We start from the raw sequence: 18,526 nt of genomic DNA, 5'->3' as shown, positions 1-18,526 counted from the left end.
AATCTTGGCAACGTTAAGCCTGACGGAGAGAAGCAATCTAAGGTAGACGCAGGGGTGGGCTTCAAAAATTTTAGCAAAGGGTTCTCTGCCCGGTTGCTGGGTGGGTGTGGCTATGGTGGGCATGGCCTAGTTGGCCTCCTGCACCATGGCAGGGGGAGGCATTTTTGCCCTTCCTGGGCTCCGGAGGCTTTACTTGAGCCTCCGGGAGGGTGAAAACAGCTTCCCCAGGATCCAGAGGCCCTCTGGAGGCCGGAAACATACCTTCCCGAACTTCCGGTAGGCCCGTTTTTCATCCTCCCTAAGCCTCCACACACACCCTGCACTTAGCTGCATCCAAAACGGTCCGTATGGGGACTCAGGGGAGGGGAAGGGAGGGGTGGGCGGGGCCAACCAGGAGTGGGATTTGGGGGTTCACCGAACTGCACAGAATCTTAGCTAGAGGTTCTCCCGAACCCCTGCAAACCTCCAGCAGCCCACCTCTGGGTAGAAGTAACATTTGTCCAGAATGGTATAGAGACGTGATGGCGAACCTGTGGCACACGAAGCCATATCTGTGGGCACATGAGGCTTGCCCTAGCTCAGCTCCAGTGTACATGCACGTGCCGGCCAGCTGATTTTTGGGCCTTCCGGGCCCACCAGAAGTCAGGAAATGGTCTGTTTCCGGCCTCCAGAGGGCCTCTGGTGGGGTAGGGAAGGCCGTTTTCGCCCTCCCCAGGCTCCTAGAAAGCCTCTGGAGCCTGGTGAGAGTGAAAAATGGACCTTCTGGACCCACTGGAAGTTGGGAAACGGGCCATTTCCGGCCTCAGGAGAGCCTCTGGTGGGGTGGGGAAGGCTGTTTTCACCCTCCCCAGGCTCCAAGAAAGCCAAAAGCAGGGGGAGCACGGGGGTCGCGCGTGCATGCGCAGGGGGGCGGGGGTGTGAGTACATTCTGTGCGCTACCCCCCACACTCCCCCTGCTTTTGGCAGACGACGGCAAAAAGGTTAGCCATCACTGGTATAGAGTCTTGTGGAGATGGTTGGACTAGAAGACCTCCAAGATGCCTTCCAACTCTGTTATTCTGTAGTGGCCCCAAGATAGTTTCACTAACCTTCCTGTACAATTCCTGTCTTGGCGACTGGCGAGTCGTGTTGGATCTGCTTCACGAAGACGCCTTCATCCGTCTCTTTGATGGTAATACCATGAGCGCTGTCTTGCCAATCAGGGAGTAGGATCTCCCGCGTACTCTCTTCTTCCTTGTCCATCTTAGGCACAGAAACAAGAAGCTGTAAATCTCTCAAGGCTTAAAACATAAAAATAAGGGGAAATCCTATTCGAGATATATTCCAATTGTACGGTTCAGAAAAATGATCTGATGCTACCGTAGAAGTGTAATGGTTTATATGTAGAATATTTTTATTTTTTTTGGTCCTATTTTCTCACCAAGGATCTTGTGTGGATGCAAGTATAAATGAGACTTCACCCTGATGAGCTTTTGTGGTGTCGACCCTGAAGCTGACCTGACGAAAGCCATCTTGGAAGCTTCAGTGTTGCCACACTGGAGCTGAGGGATAGGGAAGATGGATTAGAGATAGCTGGGGTTGTGTAGTCAAAACAAGACACTTCTCTTGGGAACCAAGGACATTCTCACACCTGGTTGGAGGAAGGCGGAGTGATGTCACCAGACAACGCCGTAATTGGACCATGCGGCTGATTGTTTTGAGAAACTGACAAACTTTTACTTTTAATTAGGTAAAAACCGCAGGAACTTTCAGAGTCGGTTTTCACCAGATCTGTGCCAATATGATCTATCCAATAAAGCTATTCTTTGAGGAATCTACCTGCCTCAGTGTTTTGCTTGCTATGCGTCTTGAAACCCTGACAATCTGGATCAACCAATCTGAATTGTCCCGCAAACTTATCCACAAAAGGCATCAATGGAAAAGCATAGAAAATTAAATCCATTAAAGTAGAAATTACAATTTGGCAGGGTGATGTATTACCCAATACTAAGAGATATTCTAATCCAGCGTTTTTTCAGCTTGGCCACTATGCTGGCCAGGGGATTCTGGGAGTTGTAGTCCACCCATCTTAAGGCGGTCATGTTGAGATATGCTGCTTAAATCTATCATCTCGACAAGCAAAGTCAACAGGGGAAAACAGATTGACTGAAGCAGAGGTGGTATTCTGCAAGCGAACTGGTAGCGGCGATCGGGGATGGGCCTGCCCACCTGCCCTGGCTCCAAGTCATGCTATTTAGGCACGTTTTCGAGGCTGGGCACATATGCGGGAGGCGTGCGAGTGAGCAAAGCCCATATGTGTAAGGCGGGGCGCATGCACCGACAGGCCACGCGCGAAGCGAGCATGCGCACACACAGACGAACCGGTGGTAAAGGTAAGTCAAACCCACCCCTGCACTGAAGGAGCACATGATTCACTGAACAGCTGCAATGATTTGTTTAACGAACAACCGTGGCACAAAAGGTCATAAAATTGAATCACGTGGTCCTTCAGTGAATCGGTTTTCCTCCTATTGACTTGTCGAGACGATGGATTTGAGCAGCGTTTCTCAATGTGGCTGCTTTAAGAAGCCCAACTCACAACTCGCTCCTTGCTTAGCAACGGGAATTCTATTGTTCCTAATCGTGGTCATATGTCGAGGACTACTGTGTTTCCCTGAAAATAAAACCCTTATATTTTTTTTGAACCCTGAAATAAGCACCTGGCCTTATTTTCAGGGAGGTCTTATTATTTTGGGGCGCGTGGAGCAAGACAGGGCTTCTCTTGCCATCTTACCTGATTTTCCAGCTCTGTTTCCCTAACCCTAACCAGAGGAAATGGCGGGGACTGGCTGCACATGTGATTAAATATTTTCAAGGAGGGCTTATTTTTGGGCAGGGCTTATTATCAGGGAATGTCTTATTTTCGGGGAAACAGAGTAGCTCTGCTGCTATTTCTAAAACATAGAGGGAAATATGAGTCGCCGTGCAGTCTCCCACCTTTCTAGGACTTTGCTCCAGGTAGGATCCGCCCCAGGAATTCAGTACTTCTCACTTGCTGATCCTTTTGGTAATGTTCGTTCCAACTTCACAACCTAGGAAAGAGATTAAAACTTCCGGTGAATAAACAAGATTAAAACTTCCGGTGAATAAAATCACGTTCAATTTTTCCTGAAAATTCGAATGTCAGAATTTTACCAAGCACACAACTTGGCAGCCTGTCATGTCAGCTTTATTTAACTCTACTTTTAATATTTTAATTTTTTTTAATTTTATCATTTTACTTATTACATTTTTATGGCGCCAATACACTCCTTAAGGTGACAGCTTAATTCAGGGGTGAAATCCAGCAGGTTCTGACAGGTTCTGGAGAACCGGTAGCGGAAATTTTGAGCAGTTCGGAGAACTGGGAAATACCACCTCTCGCTGGCTCCAGAGTGGGATGGGAATGGAGATTTTGCAATATCCTTCCCCCAGGAGTGGGGAGGGCATGGGGATTTTGCAGTATCCTTCCCCTGCCACACCCACCAAGCCATGCCCACCAAGCCACACAGAACCGGTAGTAAAAAAAATTGGATTTCACCACTGTGTTAATTCCTAATTCCTTCCACGTCTTTCTTTTTTCTATTAAAAGCATAAACATTTCCCCCATTTTTGCACAAATAAGCTTTAAGTGTAGCAAGATTTCCTCATGAAATCTCCACAGACAACCTGACAGGTTTTGGGTTTTTTTTCCCCCAAGATAGGAAAAGACGCAAAAGGTTTTTATAAGTGGCAGCTTTTGCAATCGGCTTGACAAAGCGTGCTGTGAGGTTCGAAAGCTTGCACACTCCTTGCTAAAACCAGTTGGCTGCACAAAAAACACTTTTAATTCCCGATGGGCCTGGTTAGCCTTCTCCCCAAGAAAATACCTCTACAGCTAATGTTTACATGTCGCAAGAGTGAATTTGTCAGCACAAATCTCTCTATTCAAAAAAAAATGCCTCCTATATATTCCTATCAAGCAATTATTAATCATTAATATCGGATAAGGATTCTGAAGTTTACACGTCAAAAGGAACATGAGTTTACTGTTTGCATCGATTCATAGGGTCCAAAAAGCCACATCAAATTGACATATGCTGTGTACAGAGGTGGTATTCAGACAGTTCGTACTGGTTTTGGCGAACTGGTAGCGGAGATTGTGGGTGGGTCCTCCCCAGCTCTATGCTGTTTTATTTAGGCACAGTTTTGAGGCTGCGTGCATGCATGAAAGAGGTGTGCACGAGCAAAGCGCGTGCATGGAAGGTGCACGCGCAAGGCGAGCAGGCACGCGGGGGGCAAACGGGCGCACAGGGGGCAAACCTGTAGCAACACAATGTGAAACCCACCACTAGCTGTGTAAAAAAGGAGAGATTTGTGGCTACAGGATAATTTCAGTTGATTTTATTAGAATATAGTTTCCAATACAGGTCGCCCTCGGCTTACGAACAAGAACCGAGTCCAAAATTTCTGTTGCTAAGGGAGACAGTGGTTAAGTCAGTTTTGCCCCATTTTACGGCCTTTTCTTGCCACAGTTGTTAAGTGAATCAATGCAGTTTTGTTAAGTTAGTAACATGGTTGTTAAGTGAATCTGACTGTCGTTGGCTTTGCTTGTCAGAAGGTCGCAAAAGGGAATCGCGTGACTCCGGTACACTGCGACCGTCTTAAATATGAGCCATAAATATGAGCCTTAAATATGAGCCAAGCATCTGAATTTTGATCACGTGATGATCAAAATGATCATCAAAATGATCACAGATGCTGCAATGGTCGTATTTGTGAAAAACGGTCGTAAGTCACTCTTTTTAGTGCTGTTGTAAGAACAGTCATTAAACAAACTGTTGTAAGTCGAGAACTACCTATACTATTCATAAAGGTCAAAATGGATTTTTTTCCCTACCAAATTTACCACACAGGTAAATTTGTTCTCTCAAGTTCAGTGTTTTTTAACCTTTTGGCATCTTGAAGACAGGCGGACTTCAACTCCCAGAATTCCCCAGGCTGGCGGGGGAATTGTGGGAGTTGAAGTCCCCCTGGCCAAGGTTGAGAAACATTGTTCAAGACACTTAAAATCTCAAGAGAGATTGAATGAGTGTAAGTCACAAAATGTACGTGTTAAAACTAAGTTTAGTTTGCAGGGTTCGTATGTGCTGTGAATGCCCTTTTAGTTTGGTTACATGACGATTCGATATACAATGCAAAGCCGGAAAGTGGAATAATTCAGAAAATTAATTTAAGCAGGTGGTGTGGAGGGAGGAGGCTCGGGCAGTAGTGGGATTCAACCAGTTCTATCCGGTTCGCGTGAACCGGTAGCTGCGGCTATGAGAGGCTCCGCCCACCAGCCCGGATGTCATCACGTCCCGTTTTTTGACGCTCTACACATGCGCAGAAGGTCCTGCGCAGGCATGGAGGTAGCGCGTGAGCTCACATTTGCGAACTGGTAGCAAAGGTAAGCGAATACCACTCCTGGGCTCAGGTTATTTCTCTGTTTGCTCTCACCAATCTGAAGCAAAGTGTTCCTAACCCCAAATCCTTAAATCCTTTCTTTGCAGAAAAATATGTAGCAATCAAACAATAATATTTGCTCATTTCCAGCAGAGGACTCTGGTGCCAAACCGAGAATATTTTTACCGCTTAGTTGCCGAGATCTCGTGTTTTCATTGCTGTTATTACTATAATGCCAGGATTAGATAACAGCTTTTCCTGGCTCGCTGCAAAAGTTGATAATGGCATTTGCGTTCGAAAACTCAATTCACACACAAAAGAAGTGCTTTTACACAACCCCGTTAGCCCCGGAACAAAACAAAACCCCTAATCCAGTTTGAAACTCACCAAATTCACGCTATTGTGAGAACGTGGCCCCTGGATTGTAAGTGACACGGTTAAAGCATGTTGGGCGTTAAACAGAGCTGAGTTTTAACGTGGCTTGCAAGACACCAGAAAATTTGCACGGGGAAAAATACTGAAGCTCCCTCCCCTTTGGGTCCTGGGTGATTTTCTAAATTGTTGAGCAGTCACTGTTTCTAGAGGATGAGCATCAATGGTGAGTTGCTCCCGGTTCGGTCCGGTTCTTGCGAACCGGTAGTAAAAGCGGCAGGAGGCTCCGACCACCTGTCCGGATGTCATAATGGACGATCTGTGCATGCAAAGAAGTGTGTGCGCGCGTGCGAGCGAAGCAAATAGTAAAGGTAAGTAGAACCCACCCCTGATGAGCATGCTAGTATGCCAGTATGGTACAAATGCCCAAGGAAAGCTTGCATTTTTTAAAAAAAATTTGATTTATATGCCGCCCTTCTCCGGAGACTCGGGGCGGCTTACAATGCGCTAAGCAATAGCCTTCACACTTTTGTATATTTATACAAAGTCAGCTTATTGCCCCCACAAACTGGGTCCTCATTTAACCTACCTTAGAAAGGATGGAAGGCTGAGTCAACCTTGAGCCTGGTAAGATTCGAACCTGCAGAAATTGCAGGCAGCTGTGTTAATTACAGGGTGCATTAAACCACTGTACTACCAAGGCTCTTTGGGCCTGCCTCTGCAGAACAGGCTGTCCAGAACAAGCAACTTCAATGAGTAAAGAATTAATGGCGGCAATTCACACGTCGTCCAAAGCTGGGGTTGGTTTGAATTAGAATTAGAATTAGAATTAGAATTAGAATTAGAATTAGAATTAGAATTAGAATTCTTTATTGGCCAAGCGTGATTAGACACACAAGGAATTTATCTCCGGTGCATAAGCCACAATTGGCTGGAAAAGCACCAAAATGCTCAACCATCGCCATAGTTTATCTACCACAAGGTTTGGCTTCCTAACCGCCCATCTCCGTACAGGTAATCCTTATTTAGCGACTGCCTCATTTAACGCACATCTTCAGCCACAACAGTGATGAAAAAGTAATCCTGCGCCCGAAAAGATTCACGTTTATGATCTTTGCGGGTCTGCAGAGCAGCAGAAAGCCGAAGTCCGATCACGAGCATGGGGGTAAATTCACTGAGTGACTACTTGGTTTAACAACCGAGTTGTTGTTTGGCCCCAATTGTGGTCGCTAAATGAGGACAGCTTGAATGGCTGTAAGCAGAGAGAGACAAACAGGAGAAGAGGAAGAGCGATATCGCCCTTTCGCAGGCAAATATTCTTAAATATAAGTAATCCTTGACCTACGTCCAGTCGCTTAGCATCCGTACAAAGATATGATGAATTTTCCCAAGGCTACTTCAAAATTCTGACAGCCACCTTCTTCCTGTGATAATGTGATCACATTTTGGATTTATGCCATTTATGGCTGTTTGTAGCATCCCGCAGCCACATGGCTGTGACGGTTTTGCCCAAAACTGGCTTTGACTTTCCAGCAAAAAAAAAACCCACAGAGGACAACAGATTCGTTTCATGACTGTAACATTCACTGCATTCGCTTAAGGACGACTGAATGGTCGCTTCTTATCCACGAAGCTGAAGAAGCTTCTTGGATGAGAAGTGAAACCTCTTCAAAGAAAAACCAGAAAGTCCACTTGCCTCTTGAAAAGAAGCATCTTTGGGACAACCATGACCTGGATGATACCTGTAAGGTGGAAGCAAGTTGATAACTCCACCAAATACTCTAACTACCGTGTTTCCCTGAAAATAAGACCCTGTCTTATATTTTTTTGAACCCTGAAATAAGCGCTTGGCCTTATTGCCATGCACTCAAAAGCCTGATTGAGCTTATTATCAGGGGAATGTCTTATTTTGGGGAAAACAGGGTAACATTTTGGGGAATTTTAGTACAGGTTCCAATCTTGTCTACTTTAAGACTTGTGGACTTCCAGCACCCAGAATTCCCCAGCCAGAATTCTGGGAAGTCCACAAGTCTTAAAAGTTGCCAAGGTTGGACATCCCTGTTTTCAATGGATGCCACCAGGCGGCAGTGCTGCGCTCACCATCTATGTTTTCCAGGCGCTTGGCTGGCACCTTCCCCAGCTCCCAACCCCACCTCTCCTGCTGTGCCAATTTCCCGAGTCTTCGAGAAAGTTTTCCATTTCCAAGTAGTTGGGGATTATGCGCAGGGCTGAAAGCTGGAGGAGGAGGAGGAGGAGGATGAGGAAGAGGAGAAGGAGAAGGAGAAGGAGGAGGAGGAAGAGGAAGAGGAGAAGGAGGAGAAGAGAAGGAGAAGGAGAAGAGAAGGAGAAGGAGGAGAAGAAGGAGAAGAGAAGGAAGAGGAGAAGAGAAGGAGAAGGAGAAGGAGAAGGAAGAGAAAGAGGAGAAGGAGGAGAAGGAGGAGAAGGAGAAGAAGAGAAGGAGAAGGAGAAGGAGAAGAAGAAGGAGAAGGAGGCAAGGCTTTGCAAAGTCTCAGCTGACATCACTTCGGCCTGTTTGATCTGGATGAGCTTCAAGAGTTGAGATCTGAAGCAGAACACGACGACAACAACAACTCTGCAAAGGTGGCAGAGAAAAGCCCGGGATGACTGGCTTTGCAGCTTTCCTTCCTGTCTTTTTTGCAAAGCTTCCGAGATTTCGGAGTTACAGACAAAGGACGTTTGTGTGTCTTTGCGGCACAGAATTCTTAAGAGAGGGTAAAGAAAGTAAAATGGTGTTTTGTTTTGGGTTTTTTTTTTTGCGGTTCCAATTCCTCGCCAAGTTGAAATCCGGGCGGGTTGGTGGTTTGGTATGACTCCACGGCTGGAATGTGTCATCAAGAGTCCACGGGTTGTTGATAAGCACCCCGGATATCTTGCCCTTACACAAAATATCCCTCTCTTGTCTGCCTTTCCCACACTACCTTTCACTGAGTCATTTGCACAATATGCTTTATTTGTTCTAGCTTACTTCTTTTGTTGCATTCGTTCGGATCAATCCGTTGAGCAAAGCGAGAAAGTACAGCAAACAGCAATCGAGTGAAGGGGAACTTACCAAATTTGCAGATGACAAGAAGCTGGCAGGAATAGCCAACACCCTAGATGATTGAACCCTGGGCCCTATCTTAACAAAATGAAATTCAATGTAGAGAAAAGGAAAGTCTTACACTTAGGCAGGGATGAAATGCTCCCGGATCGGACCGGATCGCCCAATCCGGTAGCGATTTTTCCCTGTGGTTTGGCGATCAGGTAGTGATCGCTGCCTGGGTGTCATTACTTTCTGGTTTTAACCAGGAAGTAATGTGTGCGCATGTGCGCTTCCGAACCGGTAAGGAAGGTAAGTAGATTTCACCCCTGCACTTAGGTAAGAAAAACCCAAAGTACACATATAGATTGGGAGAAACCAGGCTTAATAGCAGTGACTGTGAGTGGGATCCTCGAATCTTAGTGGACAACCAACTAAATATGAGCCAACAGTGTGTGGTGGCAGCCAAAAAAGCCAATGCAATCCTAAACTGCATTAACAAAGAGATGCAATCAAGATTAAGTGAAGTACTAATACCACTTAGTAAGACCACACCTAGAGTACTGCATCCAGTTTTGGTTACCACACTATCAAAAAAGATGTTGAGACTCTAGAAAGAGTGCAGAGAAGAGCAACCAGGATGATGAGGGGACTGGAGGCTCAAACATACGATGAAGGGTTGCAGGAACTGGGCCTGGCTAGTCTAGTGAAGAGAAGGACCAGAGGAGACATGAGAGCATCTTCCAATATTTGGGGGGCTGCCCCAGAGAGGATGAAGGGGGTCAAGCTATTTTCCAAAGCACCCGAAGGCCAGACAAGGAACAATGGATGGAAAGTGATCAAGCAGAGATTCAGCCTGGAAATGAGAAGACATTTTCTGACAGAGAGGACAATCAACCGATGGAACAGAAGTTGCCTTCAGAAGTTGTGGGAGCTTCATCACTGGAGGCTTTCAAGAAGAGATCTGTCAGAAATGGTGCAGAGTTTCCTGCTTTGGTGCGGGGTTGGACTAGATGACCTACAAGGTCCCTTCCAACACTGTTAATCTGTTAATTAATTTAAGGAACGTCTTATGTGCAAACTTCACCTTTGCAACTAACTCCTCAACCACAATCGGGACTTAGAATTTCCATTGCTAAGAAGACTGAGCTAAATTAACTGAGTCGGGTCAGGTGTTACTACCTTTTTTTTTGGGCCACATTTGTTAGGAAAATCATGCGATCGTTAAGTGAATCATGCACTTACGACCTTCCTTGCCACAGTTGTTCAGTGAATCGCTGCAGTGGTTCAGTGAGTAACCCGGTTGTTAAGTGAATCTGACTTCCCCGTTGGCTTTGCTTGTCAGGTCGTCGCCAAAACGGGACTGCGTGACCCCGGGACGCTTCAACCATCATAAGTCGTGTCCATATGTTGCTCATGTGACCGTGAAGATCCCGCAAAGGTCATAGGTATGGAAAAAACAGTCATGTCACTTTTTAAAGCGCTGCTGTAATGGTCACTAAAAGGACTGTTGTAAGTCAAGGACTGTGTATATTTCTTCTCGTGTGTGAACATCTGCAGTAGGAGGCTTTCCTACATTTTACTAATCAAACGTTGTGTAACCATCGGCCTTTTAAATACTGACATGACTTTTAGACTAGTGCTTAAAATCTGGTGTTTTTTAGCGTGTCTGTAGATGTATCTTGGCGTAAAGCCTCATGCCAATTCATGCGTGAGCTCTTTGGAAAGAAGAAACAAGTCAGCCTGCATGTTACTACAGGTTCCTCCCAACTATTGCCACAAAGAATAGGGACTTAGAGACTTGCTTGGGAAAATAATACAAACAATTGTAGCCAAATGTAGGCACCATGAGAATATTATCTGCCGGACAAAACTCCTCATTGGAGACAGGAAAGGCATCCAGCCATTTAAACACTCTGCTAGCTCCATTCAGACTCCACTCCGCAAGGGATTATATGGGTTCGTTAAAAGATGATGATGATGAATTGTAGCCAGATAATTTCTACCAGGAGCTCCCAACTAATACTTAACATTCTACAAAGGCAGTGGTAAGCTGCTGCTGCCGGTTCCTACCAGTTCGGGGAAACTGGTAGTTGTGCCCTGCAGGTGGCCCACCTGGGCCCACCCGCTCACCCGGGGGCAATCCCGTCCGATATCGCTGTGTTTTTTGACGCCGCACACATGTCCGGAAGACATGCGTGAGCGAATTGCCGTGTTTTTTGATGCCGCACGCATGTGTGAACTGCACACGCGAGCAAATTTTGTGTACGCTCACATTTCCAGTGCTGGGCGAACCAGTTGTTACAGTATGTGATGCCACCACTGTAGAAAGGGAGAATTTTTCTCTGGATACAGAGAGAAATTATATCACAAAGGATATGAAGCCGATGAAACCTCTGCATACAGAGAGAAATAACATTTGTTCTCTCGTATAATGCCAAGGATTTATTATTTTATTTTATTTTTGTTTATTCAACATTGTATTTAGAGACCACTTATCTTCCTCATACGACAGCGTTCAAACAGACATAAAAACATACAACAACTGTGACTGCAGATAGCCGTTGACTTAGAACAGTTTGTTTAGTGACCATTCAAAGTTATAACGGCCCTGAAAAAAAGTGCCTTATTTTTCACACTGTTGCAGCATCTGTGCAGATTGTCACATGATCAAATTTCAGGCTCATGGCCACTGACTCGTACTTATGACGGTTGCAGCGTCCCCCAGGGTCACGTGATTCCCCCTTGTGCGACCTTCTGACAAGCAAAGTCAAAAGCCAGATGGACTTAACAACCGTCTTACTAAGTGAATTAACTGTCGTCATTCACTTAATATCCATGCCAAGGAAGGTACTTAAGGTACGTCTCGCTATGCGACAGGAAAGCTTGGGCTCCATTGTGGTTGTAAGTCGAGGATTGCCTGTATTGTAATAACAGTTAAAAGCAAGAATAAATGAAAATTATTATCATCAATAAAGGGGAATATTTGTAGCTGAGGGTTAAAACGGAGGGTCCCTGGTGCTCTCTGAGTTTGTTGTTTTCTTGTAGATGTTTCATTAGCCAAACTTGTGCTGGTAAGGTGCTTACTCCTTACTCCCTACTAGCACTGATGATGTTACTTAGTTGGGTAATGAAACGTCTAACAGAAAACAAGCAAGCTCAGAGAGCACCAAGGACCCCTCAAATATTGTCCTAGAGTAGTATTATAAAAGCTAACTTGAAACATTAACTCGGGGCTTCCCAAACCAGGGGAAATTATCCAAATTTAAAAAGTAGTTTTTCTTTCGGTATAACATAAACATAACCCAATCCCAATAGGGACATTTGGATTCACCAGAAGTGAATTTTTTAACCCGATTTACCTACATCGGGTTAAAAATAAAAAAGATAAGCTGTTTTGGAAATGAAGTAAACCATTGGGGAAGCATTGCATTAACTCAGGGGTCAGCAACCTGCAGCTCTGGAGCCGCATGTGGCTCTTTCACCCCTCTGCTGCGGCTCTGTCACTCAAAATATGCGTCTTTTCAACCCCCAGTAGGCCAACCATGGATAAATCCAAGAAAAGAAAAGTTTCAGAAGAAAACAGAATGTTTATTTCAATTACATATGCTAGTTTTGTGGCTGCTCGAGAAATAGTCAGACACGGGAAGGGTTTTTGTGGCTCCCGGTGGTTTTTTTTCTGTGGGAAACGGGTCCAAATGGCTCTTTGAGTGTTTAAGGTTGCAGACCCCTGCATTAACTCAACAATCTCTCCTGGCCTCAAAAGCTCTACAAAAAAATAAATAAAAATCTCTGGTATATTTTTGTTGATTTAGACCTGTGTTTATTTACAATAGTTTCTGTTGATGTTTCTATCCAGCTAGCTCACAACGTTTCCAAAATGTGGATCCAGGACACGCTGCATGAAAAATATAATGCTCCACAAAATAAACTCTTAAATCCGTTCGGAATATGAACGCATGTAGGAAAATACCCTGCATGTTTTCTTCCAAAAAAAATAAATAAATAAAACCTTTTTGACACTTCTGTCGTTTAGATCAGTGTTTCTCAACTATTGGCAACTTTAAGACCGGTGGACTTCAACTCCCAGAATTCCCCAGCCAGTCGTGCATTTGTCAGAAATGGTGTAGGACAGTGATGGTTTCTTTTTGCCGTTGCGTGCCAAAAGCAGGGGGAGCGTGGGGGGGGGGTCGTGCACATGCGTGCCCACACCCATAATTCAATGTGTCCTGCCCCCCGCACATGCTTGCGTGACCCCCCCCCACAGGCTCCCCCCACTTTTGGCACGGTGGGCCCCATAGGCCCATTTTTTACTCTCCCCAGGCTCCAGAGGCTTTCTTGGAGCCTGGGGAGGGTGAAAACAGCCTTCCCCATCCCCCTGGAGGCCCTCCGGAGGCCGGAAACAGCCCGTTTCCCGACTTTTGGCGGGCCCGGAAGGCCCAAAAATAAGCTGGCTGGCGCGCACATGCGTGCTGGAGCTGACCTCGGGAAAAGCTCGCATACCCACAGATATAGTTCCACCTGCCACCTGTGGCACGCGTGCCATAAATTCACCATCATGGGTGTAGGATCTCCTGCTTGGGCCGGGGGGGGGGTTGGACTAGATGACCTACAAGGTCCCTTCCAACTCTGTTAATCTCTAATCTAATCAACATTGGCAATTTGAAGAGGTCCAAGGTTGAGAGACACTGGTGTACATTTTTTTTTTTTTTTTTTTTTTTTTTATCTTCAAGATTATTATTTATTTATTTATTTATTGGTTCGATTTATATGCCGCCCTTCTCCGGAGACTCAGGGTGGCTTACAATGCGTTAAGCAATAGCCTTCATACTTTCTTTTTTTTTTTTTTTTATTGAAAAGGTTTTCAAATACAAATTTTTCCCCCTTTTTCCCCCCCCTCCCCCCCCTCCCTAACCCCCCCTCCCCACCCTTCCCCCCCTGTGACTTCTTCGTAACAAAAAAAAACCCTAATTCATAACAGATTACTTACTCCCTCCTCAAAATACTGACCTTTACTTACTAAAAGTATTATAAATCCCCCTTTATCCATTCATTTCAGAAAAGAAGAAGAGAAAAAAAAAACAAAACAAAAAAAAACAAACACATTATACTATAACTATTATAAAATAACTCTAATTTAGCATAATAGTGTTTTATATCTATGCATTATTGCAACAATTCAAAACCACCTTCCACTTTAAAACTATACAATAAGTCCTACTTTAATAACATTTCAAAGCGGGCTCCCCATAAAATCTAATTTAACATTTATTCCACTCTATCCATTTCCTCCACTCCCCTAAATGTATCACTTAAAAATCCCTTTTCTTAAACTAATCAGTCTGTAGCTAGCTTATTCACCCACTGTCTTACAAATTTACCATACACAACAATTCTTGATATCTTTAATTCACTGCCCACACTACTTAAAAATATATATATATATATATTCCATTATATCTAAATAAAAAAAGAAAAGACAATAACTTTAAATTTATAGTCCATATAATATCTTCTTGAAGTCTTTCCACTGGATTGTTAAAACCAACATCCATAATAGGGTGACATAGCTTGCGGATGCAACAGTTTATTCAAGATCTCCAATCATATCTGCCCCCATCAGTAGTAAACATCTTCTTATATATATAAAAGTAAAAACAACCACCCGAGTGACATTATAATTGTATTCCATATAATAATAATTGTGGATTTCATCAGGATTATTAATTTCCATCATCGTATTGGGTAACAACCCGATCTTCTGCATGTCCCAATGTGATTCTCTTGCCTTATAATTCAAGATAATTATAATATATTTATCAACACAAAAAGAAGTTTCAAAATAGATAATTCAAAACCATCAATTTGAGGCTCTTTCCATGTCCCAAAATTACGGCAATGCAGAGATCTGCCACTATCCTCAGGATGATATTGACCAATATGTCGCCTCCTCTATGTTTTCACATAATCATTCATATTTTAAAATCACTGGCTTCACTGTTGCTTGGGTTAGAAATTTCTATTTTTGTACAACCTATTTCTTTTTTTGTTTTCTTTTTGTGGGTTTGACCTCCATCCTAATTTTTTGTGTCTCGCATTTCTTTTTTATCCCTTGTATATCCTCTAATTGGTTTCCATGCTTGTCCTTGCCTTGATAAGTCATCACATTAAAATCAGATGGCACTTCTCTCAAATTTGTAGATAATCCTGGTGTACATTTTTTAATCCCATTTTTGTATACCATTGCTAGATTTCACAGACTTCTGAAATTAATGCAATGCCCACCATTTTCAAAATCCCTGGGAGAAAACACCCGTGCATTTGATTCATCCCAAAGTAATTTTACCTGCGCAGTATCTTTACGGTGATATAATTATTTGTACCTCTTTTTCCACCTGTCTCCTCCCTGTTAACGACTAGATTTTCTGAAGTTTGGCTAAAATTAAAATAATAATAATAATAAGCTTGGGCCCGTCCCAACCACAACATTATTTCCTGCCGAAATGCCTTTCTGGTCCATTTTGTAAACGCTGATGATTTTGCAAAATTATTTCAGGAATCTAGTTAGGCAGCTGAGTTCTGCGGTTTGCTAAGCAGAAATGGGACACGCCCTGGAAATTTATTTAAGAAACTCACTGATAGGGATAGGGGTGTGTGAGGAAAGCGGTTTACACCCTGGGAATGAATATTTGCCATGCCGTAGTGCTGTGTTTCCCAACCATGGCAACGGGAAGATGTAGGGACTTCAACTCCCAGAATTCCCCAGCCAGCCAAGAATTCTGGGAGTTGAAGTCCACACATCTTCAAATTGCCAATGTTGATTAGATTGCATTAACAGAGTTGGAAGGGACCTTGTAGGTCATCTAGTCCAACCCTCTGCCCAAACAGGAGACCCCACACCATTTCTGACAGAGGGCAGTTCAGTCTCTTCTTGGAAGCCTCCAGTGATGAAGCTCCCACAGCTTCTATATAACAGAATAACAGAGTTGGAAGGGACCTTGGAGGTCATCTAGTCCAACCCCCTGCCCAAACAGGAGACCCCACCCCATTTCTGACAGAGGGCAGTCCAGTCTCTTCCTGAAAGCTTCCAGTGATGAAGCTCCCACAACTTCCGAAGGCAACTTCTGTTCCATGGGTTGATTGTTCTCACGGTCAGAAAATTTCTCCTTATTTCCAGGTTGAATCTCTCCTTGGTCAGTTTCCATCCATTCTTCCTTGTCTGGCCTTTGGGGGCTTTGAAAAATAGCTGGACCCCCTTCCTCCTCTCTGGGGCAGCCCCTCAAATACTGGAAGATGCTCTCCTGTCTCCACTGGTCCTTCTCTTCACTAGACTAGACATAACTTAGTTCCTGCAACAATTATAATTCTTTTTTAGGTAACCAAAGTGGGTTGCATGCCACCTGGCTGGCAAGACGCCTTCAGAGCACTGTCAAAAATCATTCATTTACTTATTTCATGCCCTCTCCTTCCCTCGCCAGCGATCCGCATGTCGTTCATCAGGAGCTGCCCGGTTTTTTGCAGCCGTCCAACGTGATTTGCAGCCAGCCCCCGAGCCAAGAAGTGGGTCAGGCAGGCCACAGTTTGACAGGGGGTGGGGTGGGGGGGGAATATTAGCAGCAGGCGAGGTTGCTATTCCAAATATTTCACCTTTGGCATTCAGAGGCTGAAGGCCTAGTTTGTCTTCTGCAAAACATCGAGGGGCGGCTGGGATTAGAAGAATGTTCTTGGCCTGGATAATTAAAGGGGCCCCGATAAGATGTTTTTTCTAGAGATATTCCAGCTGTGGGACAAGGCTGCCCTCCTGTCCCATCCAGAGACAGGCAAGCAACCCCTAAAAAAAGGGAAGGACCCAGAGATGCTTTAGAGCAGGGGGTCTCCAATCTTGGCAACTTTTAAGACTTGGGGACTTCAACTCCCAGAATTCCTCAGCCAGCAAAGCTTAAAGTTGCCAAGGTTGGAGACCCCTGCACTAGACCACTGTTTCTTACCTCAGCTACTTTAAGAGGTGCGGACTTCAACTCCCAGAATTCCAGGAGGCTGGCTGGGGAATTCTGGGAGTTAAAGTCCACATACTTAAAGCATGCTGGCTAGGGAATTCTGGGACTAGAAGTCAATCCATTTTAAAACATGCTGGCTGGGGAATTCTGGGAGCTGAAGTCTACATACTTAAAGCATGCCAGCTGGGGAATTCTGGGAATAAAAGTCAATCCATCTAAGCATGCTGACTGGAGAATTCTGGGAACTGAAGTCCACCCATCTTAAAACATGCTGGTTGGGGAATTCTGGTAATGGACGTCCCTCTTAAAATATGCTGGCTGCGGAATTCTGGGACTAGAAGTCAATAAGAGCCTTGATAGTACAGTGGTCTACGCACCCTGTTATTAACACAGCTGCCTGCAATTTACTGCTGGTTCAAATCTCTCCAAGGCTCAAGGTTGACTCAGCCTTCCATCCTTTCTAAGGTAGGTGAAATGAGGACCCAGTTTGTGGGGGCAATAAACTGACTTTGTATAAAATATACAAAAGTATGAAGGCAATTGCTTAACGCATTGTAAGCCGCCCTGAGTCTCCGGAGAAGGGCGGCATATAAATCAAATTAAAAAAAAAAAAATCCATCTTAAAACATGCTGGCTGGGGAATTCTGGGAGTTGAAGTCCACATACTTAAATCATGCTGGCTAGGGAATTCTGGGAATAGAAGTCAATCCATCTTAAAACATGCTGGCTGGGGAATTCTGAGAGTTGGAGTCTACCAAGGTGGAAAAACCCTGGTTTAGCAGCTCTCTGAAGGTTCCTTACCTTCTAGGATCCTCTTAACAGGATGCAATCCTACTGAATTTATGAGATCTACTTCTGAGGGAAGAAGTGAAATGAAAGGAGCTGTTGGTTTCAATTCCCCAAAGATATTTTAAGATCTGTTCTCCTCCTTCCCTAATATCCGTTCCTCAACCGCTTCGATTGGGGTTTCCCCGCCTTCTTTCTTGGGGGGGGGGGCTTTAGATTCTTCTCCAACTTTTAAAAGTAGCTTTCTTTTTTTTAAGTCCATGGAACCACAGGTCTCTTCACCTAACTTCAGGTTCACCAACCCCAAATGTTCAACTATTTGACCCAAATGCCAGCTTCTTTCCATATGCTATGCTGCAAAAAAAAAAAAAAAAAAAAAAAAAAATCTAACCAGGTTTCCAGCTATTTAAGTTTTACACGTCGCGTCCATCTGCTACCACGCTTCTCACTAACTTGGCTTAATTAGGGTTTAATTAACTATTTAAGGCTCTCGGGCTGTAAAAGCAAGGCTAAATCAATCTAAATGAAGTCGGTAATAACAGCGTGCTGTGTAAAACAGGCGTGTCCAACAACCTTGGCCACTTTAAAATCTGTATGGCCGGCTGGGGATTCTGGGAGTTGAAGTCCACAGGTCTTAAAAGTGGCCAAGGTTAGATATCTCTGGTGTAAAAGAAAACAAGGCCCTATTTTTCCATCCGAATTCAACGATAATTCCGTGGTGGAGAAATAAACAAAGGTTTTCTTGCAACGTATTGAAAAAAAAAAATTAAAAAATTTATAGTTGGTTAAATAAGAGGAAGAATGCCAAAAACAAGGGGATAACGAATGTCTGGAAATGTATATATCAATGTATATCAATGTATCAATGTATATTGAATTTGCGAATGTA

General features: G+C 44.3%; 1 protein-coding gene across 1 annotated transcript in view; it reads right to left on the bottom strand.

Annotated features, from left to right (window-relative positions):
- Positions 1-18,526, bottom strand: part of AHNAK (AHNAK nucleoprotein) — a 90,137-nt gene that overhangs the window by 24,821 nt on the left and 46,790 nt on the right. Inside the window, exons 2-3 of the mRNA XM_087881264.1 lie at positions 2,977-3,071; positions 1,089-1,242 (exon numbers count right to left, since the gene is read on the bottom strand). Coding sequence (XP_087737390.1) covers positions 1,089-1,242 — 154 coding nt within the window. The 5' untranslated portion in view covers positions 2,977-3,071. The remainder of the gene's footprint in view (positions 1-1,088; positions 1,243-2,976; positions 3,072-18,526) is intronic.

This window comes from Pantherophis guttatus, chromosome 18 (assembly GCF_059756535.1).
Source record: "Pantherophis guttatus breed Tessera chromosome 18, ASM5975653v1, whole genome shotgun sequence".
Lineage (NCBI taxonomy): Eukaryota > Metazoa > Chordata > Lepidosauria > Squamata > Colubridae > Pantherophis > Pantherophis guttatus.
The sequence above is the reverse complement of the archived record's forward strand: the minus strand, read 5'-3'. Positions and strand labels throughout refer to the sequence as shown.